General features: G+C 58.0%; 1 protein-coding gene across 1 annotated transcript; it reads right to left on the bottom strand.

Moving 5' to 3' along the window:
* Window positions 1-2,455: 2,455 nt before the first annotated feature.
* On the bottom strand, window positions 2,456-7,646 carry LOC115600325 (zinc finger protein 436-like). The gene is made up of 5 exons (XM_030468719.1): window positions 7,482-7,646; window positions 4,752-4,858; window positions 4,564-4,641; window positions 3,811-4,414; window positions 2,456-3,650 (listed from the first exon to the last, which is right to left on the bottom strand). Exons 1-5 carry the CDS (start codon window positions 7,571-7,573, stop codon window positions 2,456-2,458), a joined length of 2,076 nt encoding a protein of 691 aa, XP_030324579.1. The 5' UTR covers window positions 7,574-7,646.
* Window positions 7,647-8,245: the final 599 nt, after the last annotated feature.

Genomic DNA, 8,245 nt, shown 5'->3' with positions numbered 1-8,245 from the left:
GGCCTTGGCGCGTCACCAGCGAGGTCATCGTCGCGAAGCGCGCCCATCGTTGCGTTGACTGCGGGAAGGGCTTCGTTTGGGCCTCCCACTTGGAGCGGCACCGCCGGGTCCACACCGGGGAACGTCCCTTCCCCTGTGGCAGCTGCGGGGAACGTTTTGCCCAAAAAGCTCATCTGCTCCAACACCGCAAGACCCACTCCCCCGACCGGCCCTACAAGTGTGGGGATTGTGGGAAACGTTTCGGGGAGGTTCCCCCCTTCCTCGCCCACCGGAGAGGACACGGGGCCCAAAAAAAGTTACGCCTGTGAGGAGTGTGGGAAGGGCTTTGCCTGGGCCTCCCACCTGGAGCGGCACCGCCGCGTCCACACCGGGGAGAAACCCTACGGTTGCCCCGAGTGCGGCGAAGCCTTCAGCCAAAGTTCTCACCTCGCCAAACATCGCCGGAGCCACCTCCCCAAAACTGCTCCCTCCCCGGTTCCTCTCCCTCTGCAAGGGTTGGTGAAGGGGGGAGAAGCTGCTGAGGTCACTCAGAGCTTACAGCGGTGAGGAACCCTGGAGGACCAACTTCTCCTCCGTCCTCATGAGGGATGGGAAGGAGCAAGTTCTCCACCATCATGATGGGTTGAGGAACCTTGAAGGACCAACTTCTCCATTGAGAGATGGGAAGGAACAAGTTCTCCATCATCACGATGGATGGGAAGGGTTGAGGAACCTTGAAAGCCAAGACCTTCTCCAACATCATGGTGGATGGGAAGGGGTGAAGAACCTTGAAGGACCAAGTTCTCCATCAAGAGACCAGAAGGACCAAGTTCTCCATCACCACGATGGATGGGAAGGAGTGAGGAACCTTGAAGGACCAAGACCTCCATCATTGATTGAGAGAGATGGGAAGGACCAAGTTCTCCATCATCATGATGGATGGGAAGGAGTGAGGAACCTTGAAGGACCAAGACCTTCTCCATCATCACGATGGATGGGAAGGGTTGAGGAACCTTGAAAGCCAAGACCTTCTCCATCATCACGATGGATGGGAAGGGTTGAGGAACCTTGAAGGACCAAGACCTTCTCCATCATCTCAACAGCTGGGGGACAGCCCAAGGACACCAGGCGACAGAGGGTGGACTTGAGGAGGCGTTGGGTTGGGCTTTTATCCACTGATCCCCTCCTGATGTCTCCCACCAGTGGAGCCTCCAGAAAGGGACATTTTGGGAGGAGGAAGCCTCTTCCTGAGGAAACGCTGGTGGATCTCCTGAAGGAGGAAGGAGCAGGAGGGTGACACAGCCCTGGTTCCTTCTGCCAAAACGTTTGGTGTCACAGGGGTGGAGATAAAAAGGGGGGTGGTGGGGGAGGTGGTCCCATACCCCGTGTCTGCTTCTCCCTTCAGCACCAATCTTGGGTTCTGGGGTTCTTCCGCACATCGCCTCCTCAGCATCTTCTCCAAAGACAAAACCAGGCAGAGACATGAGTGGGTTTTTTCCTTTTTTTGGTTTTTTTTTTTTTTTTTTCCCTTGCTGAATTTCTACTTTATTACCTGAATCCCCCCAACCTCCCCAAACTCCCCTCAGCTCATCGCCAAAAGACCCCAGAACTTTTTCCTTTTAGGGGGGGGGTGAAGGTCCCACAAGGAACCATCAGCCTTGAAGCAAGTCCCAACTCTTGGTCCCACCTTTCCCCCCTCATCACCACGGGGGGCAGAGGATGAGGTTTTAGAGCAGAAGAGATGCCCTCCCCCCACCCTAAATCCTCACCAAAACCCCCCAAACCCACCCCAAACCCCCCCAAATCACCCCAAACCCCCAAACTGTCCCTCATCTGTTCCCCCCCCTTATCCCCCAAATCCCTCTGGGATCTTCACCCCCCAAGCCCCTTCCCCACCTTTTTTCCTTGCTGAATTCTACTTTATTAACCTGAATCCCCCCCAATCCTCCCCAAACCCCCCCTCGGCTCATCCCAAAAAACCCCCAGAACCTTTTCTTGTTGGGGGGGGGGGTGAAGGTCCCACCAAGGAACCATCAGCCTGAAGCAAGTCCCAACTCTTGGTCCTCCCATGGGAAGGGGGGAAGGGAAAGTCCTGGAGTGATTTCACCCTCCTCTTCCCCCCACCTTTCCCCCCCTCATCACCACGGGGGCAGAGGATGAGGTTTAGAGGGAGAAGAGATGCCTCCCCCCACCCTAAATCCTCACCCAAATCCCCCCAAATCCACCCCAAACCCCCCAAATCCACCCCAAACCCCCAAACTGTCCCTCATCCTGGTTGCCCCCCCCTTCATCCCCCCAAATCCCTCTGGGGATTCTTTCACGCCCCCAAGCCCCCTCCCCGACCACTTGCTGCACCGCGCGGGGGTGCCGTGCGCGATGACGAGGAAGGCGGGGACAAAGCCAGGGCCCCCACCACCGACCATTCTTGGTGTGCGGCCGCAGAAGTGACTTTGAGCCCCATCCTTGCAGCCCCCCCTCAGGAGTTGGGGGGTGGGAGGGAAGCCCAAGACTCTTGGGGGGCAGCGGCATCGCTGGGTTGGGTCCCCCCCTCCCCAGGCCTCCACCTCATGGCAGGGGGCAACAGAGCTTTGGGCCAATCCCGGGGGGCGATGGAGAAGGATGAAGAGGAGGAAGAGGAGGAAGGCAGAGGCTGAGAACCAGAGCTGGGGGCTTCAGGCCAACGTTGGGAGGTGGCGGGCGTCCCCTCACCCTCCCACCAAACCGTGGGCAACCAAGGGATGGGACCACGGAGCCGCCGGGGAGCGGCCATGGCGGCACCGAGGGTTTTGCCACGTTGGGGAGGTTTTTCTGGCCTTCCTCCCTCTCCTCCTCCTCCTCCTCCTCCTCCTGCTTCTCCTGGGGAGTGGGCGCGTTGGTGGCGGTTGCGGTGGGAGCTGCGTCCGAAGCGTTTCCCGCAGTGGGCGCAGGGGAAAGGTTTTTCCCCGGTGTGGCTGAGGCGGTGCCGGTCGTAGTGGGAGCTCCAGGCGAAGCCTTTTCCACAGAGGCCACACTGGAAAGGTTTCTCCCCGCGGTGGAGCCTCCGGTGCCCTTCCAGGCTGGTGGGGGAGCTGAAACCCTTCCCGCAGTCGGGGCAGAGGTGTGGCCGGGCGGGGTGGAGGCCGTGGGTCCGGCGGTGGGCGCGCAACGTGGAGCCGACGGCGAAGGTTTTGCCACAGTCCCCGCAGCCGAAGGGTTTCTCGCCGGTGTGGACGCGGCGGTGCCGCTCCAGGTGGGAGCTGACGGCGAAGCTCTTCCCACAGTCCCCACAGCCAAAGGGTTTCTCCCCGGTGTGGATGCGGCGGTGCCGTTCCAAGTGGGAGATCCAACCGAAGCTCTTCCCGCACGCCCCGCACGGGTAAGGTTTGGCGACGCCGACGCTGCCATTTTGGGTGGAGGTCGGCGCCGTTTTGGCGTTTCGCTGCCGGGAGTGGGCGCGTTGGTGCTTGGCCAGGCTGAACCCCAACGGAAGCAACGGTGGCAGGGCCGGGCAGGCATAGGGCCGCTCGCCGGCGTGGAGGTGTTTGGTGTTGGAGGAGGTCGGAGCTTTGGCCAAGAGATTCCCCGCGTTGCTCGCAGCGGGAAGATGGCGGGCGGGGACGGGCTGCCGGCGGGCTCGGTGCCAAGCGGGGGAGTTTGGGTCCCTTTTGTGCTGGAAACTGTTGAGGGTCTGTCTGGTGGTTGAGGCGTTTGCCACAAGTCGGTGCATTTTTGGGGGGGTGGTGGGGGGTTCTTCTTCAGCTCCTTCTCGCTCCTACCTCCCTCCTCTCGGAGGTGTGGCGGCGTGGGTGCGCATGTGCCGCTCAAGATGGGAGCTCCAGGCGAAGGCCCGACCGCAGCGGGCGCCAGCGGAAGGGTTTCTCCCCGGTGTGGAGCGTCGGTGGCGTTCCAGGTGGGAGTTTCCAGGAGAAAGCTTTCCCACAGACCCCACACTCAAAGGGTTTTTCCACCCGAGTGCTCTTCCGGTGCCGGTCCAAAGCTTCGGGATCGGCGAAGCCGCGGCCGCACTGAGGGCAGCGGTTGGGCCGCGTGCCGGCGGGGCCGTGGGTCCGTTGGTGGGTGAGGAGGGAGGAGCTGACGCTGAAGCGGCGGCCGCAGTCGGGGCAGGCGTAGGGACGCTCCCCGGTGTGGACCCGGTGGTGGATGGTGAGGTCAGAACGTTGGATGAAGGTTTTGCCGCAGTCGGGGCAGCGGTAGGGGCGGTCGCCGCTGTGGATTTTCTGGTGTTTGACCAGGGCTGATTTGTGGCTGAAGCTCTTCCCGCACTCGCCGCAGGTGTTGGGGGGTTGGGTGGGGGTCGTGGCCCCTTCTCCTCCGTTCCTGCCAACCCTCAGCTCCGTGGGGCTCAAAGGATTCTCCTCACCTGAGGGTTTCACCGCTTCGGGCTCTTTCACGGCGGCTTCTCCAGGAGGTTCCTGCTCTGCTCCTGCTCCGTCGTCTGTGGGGCAGAAGGAGAGAAGGAGACACAAGGCAGGCAGGAGACAGCTTGGGATGTGGGAGGAAAAGGAGAGGAACCACCTCTTCCAAGGGAACCACCTCTTCCGAGGGAATCACCTCCAGCAGAAACATCTCCAACTGGAAGCTCACCGGTGGCCGCGTTGTCCCCGGGCACGTGAAGATCCAGGGCTGTGGGTTGGTCCAGATCGGGCTTAGAAACGGGGAATTCTGTGAGGAAAAAAAAACACAAACAAACAAAAAAAAACCCCATAAGTCAGTGGAAGACCCCCCCCAAAACCCAAGGTGAACCCCCCCCTCCACCCCCAGGTTCTCCTCACCCAGGGCCATCAGTGCCTCGTAGCTCTCCTGCATCACGTCGCGGTAGAGCGCTCGCTGCCGCGGGTCCAGCGCCACGTAGGGCTCCATGTGCCCCCCAAAACCCCCCCTGAAAGAAGGAGATGAGCTGACTAAACAATTTTCCCTTTTTTTGTTTGTTTTGTTTCCCTAAAAACAAATTGAGGGGGCAGAAAGAAGCAGAAAGAATGAGGAGAAAAACAGAACCGCAGGCGGTGGAATTCCTTAGGGAAGAGGAAAAAGAAAAAAGAGGCAAAACCCAACCCACGGAGGACACCGCTGAATAAAAAACCTTCCCCTAAACCTTAATTTCTAAGCACGATTTCACTGGAAATTCCCAATGCCCAGCTGATGGCCTGTCTCCAGTGCGGTCATTTTCACCGTTTCCCAAACCTCCTGTCCCAAGGTTTTCCGATCGTTCTGGTCGTTTTTCAGTTTCCCTCGGCAAGCAGAGCCTCTCAGAGCTGCTGAATCATGATCATAGAATCATAGGAATCCATAGATCATAGATCACTAGAATCAATAGAATCATAGAATTGCCGGGTTGGAAGGGACCTCAGAGATCATCGAGTCCAACCCTTGACCCCACCGGAGCAGTTCCAGACCATGGCACTGGAGTGCCACATTAAATGTCTCCAGGGATGGAGAATCTCACCACCTCACCGGGCAGTCCATTCCATAGCCTGATCACCCTCTCCGTGAAGAAATTCTTTTCTAATATCTAACCTAAACCTCCCCTGGCACAACTTAAGACTGTGTCTCTTGTCTTGTTGAAGGTCGTCTGTGAAAAGAGTCCAGTTCCCACCTGGCTCCAGCCTCCTTTCAGGGAGTTGTAGAGAGTGATGAGGTCTCCCCTGAGCCTCCTCTTCTCCAGCCTCAACACCCCCAGCTCTCTCAGCCTCTTCTCACAGGATCTGTGCTCCAGTCCCTTCCCCAGCCCAGTTCCCTCCTTTGGACCTGCTCCAGGACCTCGATATCCTTCCTGAACTGAGGGGCCCAGAACTGGACACAGGACTCAGAGGCTGTGGCCTCACCAGGGCTGAGCACAGGGGCAGAATCCCTTCCCTGGACCTGCTGGCCACGCTGTTCCTGAGCCAGCCCAGGATGCCATTGGCCTTCTTGGCCACCTGGGCACACTGCTGGCTCATGGTCACCTTCCTGTCAATCCAGACTCCCAGCTCCCTTTCTGCCACTCTGTGCCCAGCCCGGAGCTCCCCATGGGGTTGTTGTGGCCAAAGTGCAGGACCCGGCACTTGGAATGTTGAACCTCATCCCATTGGGATCATCCCAACTCTCCAACCTCCTTTCAGGGAGTTGCAGAGAGTGATGAGGTCTCCCCTGAGCCTCCTCTTCTCCAGCCTCAACACCCCCAGCTCCCTCAGCCCTTCCTCACAGCAATTCTGCTGGATCCCTTCACAGCCTCCTTGCTCTTCTCTGCACCTGCTCCAGCACCTCAAGCTCCTTCCTGAGCTGAGGGGCCCAGAACTGGACACAGGACTCAAGCTGTGGCCTCACCAGGGGCAGAATCCCTTCCCTGGATCTCTTGGCCACCAGCCCAGGATGCCATTGGCCTTCTTGGCCACCTGGGCACACTGCTGCCTCCTCTTCAGCTTCCTGGCAATCCAGACTCCCAGCTCCCTTTCTGCCACTCTGTGCCCAGCCTGGAGCTCCCCATGGGGTTGTTGTGGCCAAAGTGCAGGACCCGGCACTTGGAATGTTGAACCTCATCCCATTGGAATCATCCCAACTCTCCAGTCTGTCCTTCTTGCCCTTCTTGTAGACTGGAGTGACATTTGCTATCCTCCAGTCCTCAGGCACCTCTCCTGTTACCCATGACTTACTGAAGATGATGGAGAGTGGCCAAGCAATGACCTCCGCCAGCTCCCTCAGCACCCTTGGATGCATTCCATCTGGACCCATCGACTTATGGATGTCCAGATTACTCAGCTGATCCCTAACCCAATCCTCATCTACTATGTCAAACTCCTCATCTATCTCGACTGCTTCTGGGGCTAAATGAATCTGGGGCTCGTGGAAACCCTGCAGGAGTAAAGACAGAGGTAAAGAAGGCGTTCAGCACCTCTGCCTTCTTTATATCCTCTGTCACCAGGGCTCCCAGCTCATTCCTTAGGGGGCCAATACTACCTCTGGTGTTAGCTTTGCTAGCTATGGATTTGAAATGGAAAAAGAATAAAAAGCCATTTTTCACTTCCCTCTCTGCACCCTCCTCATTACCTGCAGTCTTCGGCTTCGGGGGGTGTTGTCTGCAGAGCCCCCCTTGATTTTTTTTTCCTTTAAAAGCCCCTTTTTTGAGGTTTTTCCCCTCAAAAAATGAGGGGTTTGTGCAATGCGAGGGAAGGGGACGGGAGGGGGGGGGGGGGTCCCGGTGTCTTCTGATTTCCAGAGTATTAAAATAAAATTAAAAAAAAAAACAAAACAAGGGGGGGGGGGGAGAAGGGGAAAAGAAGGAATTTAAAATTAAAAAAAGGGGGGGGGGACAAAAAAAAAAAATAAAAATAAAGGAGGGAGAGAACAGCTCCGCGCGACTCTCAGGTCCCTCTGGTGGCACAGCGGGCGGAAACTTAAAGAAAAAAAAAAAATAAATTTACCTTGCAAAGTAGAAGAATTGTTTAGAGTTGGTTGGTTTTACCTTAGAATATGTGGGAAAAAGGGGTTTTTTTGGGGGGGTTTCGCCGCCATCTCTGTGCGTTTACCTCAGGGAGAGCCGCGGAGCTCCTCGGTTGCCAAGCCGGGAGAAGCGACGGAGCCGGAGGTTTAGAGGTGATGAGATTGACGGGGGGAGCATTTTGGGGTTAAAAACTTGGAATTCGGAGCTGAGGGGAGGGGACTGGGGGGAGCGAGTGAGGACTGAAGGGGCCGGGTTGACTTGTCGCGTAATTCCACACACACACACACACACACACACACACACACCCTTCCCCCTTGCCGCGCTGGTTTTGGGGCTAAAAAGAGGGCGTTTGGCTCAACGTGATGATGTGAGGGTAGCGAGGATCTCTCCAAAACGTTTTAAAAGCCCGGTGAGGGTTTTAGGGCTCAGAGATGCCGCAGAAATCCCCCCCCCCCCCCGTCCCCCGTCCCCTTCTTTGCGCCACAAGCCGCCATTTTGAGGGGGGTTTTAGCCCTCCCGTTGCCTTGGCAACGCCGGCGGGTTGCCCTCACCCAAGATGGCCGCCAAGGCTTCACCCACAGCCTCCCCAGGGGCCATTTTAAGCGGGCAGTGGCGGGAAGGCCGCCGCCATCTTCCCTCTCGCCGCGCCTGAAGCCGCGGCCGCCATTTTGGAAGAGGGCAGGAGCCGCCATTTTGCCAGCGGGAGCCTCTTCCCTCCTCACCCCCCCCCCCCCCCTTTAGTTTCTGAGGTTGCAAGCCCCAAATTAAGGGTTTTTTACCCCAAATTTCTGCCCTCCCCGACCCCACGGAGAGCTCTGCGGGAAATATTTCCTCCCCCAGAGCAGAGAG

This window comes from Calypte anna, unplaced genomic scaffold, assembly GCF_003957555.1.
Source record: "Calypte anna isolate BGI_N300 unplaced genomic scaffold, bCalAnn1_v1.p scaffold_26_arrow_ctg1, whole genome shotgun sequence".
Lineage (NCBI taxonomy): Eukaryota > Metazoa > Chordata > Aves > Apodiformes > Trochilidae > Calypte > Calypte anna.
This window is presented reverse-complemented; position numbering and strand designations above follow the sequence as displayed.

Excerpts from the sequence above, each read along its gene's own strand:
- LOC115600325 (XM_030468719.1), bottom strand. The coding sequence starts at position 7,573 with ATGCTCCCCCCGTCAATCTCATCACCTCTAAACCTCCGGCTCCGTCGC. Across the intron at positions 4,415-4,563 it reads CGGGGACAACGCGGCCACCG|ACGACGGAGCAGGAGCAGAG; the intron begins GTGAGCTTCCAG and ends TCTGCCCCACAG. Across the intron at positions 3,651-3,810 it reads TTCCGCTGGCGCCCGCTGCG|ACAGACCCTCAACAGTTTCC; the intron begins GTCGGGCCTTCG and ends CTCAACCACCAG.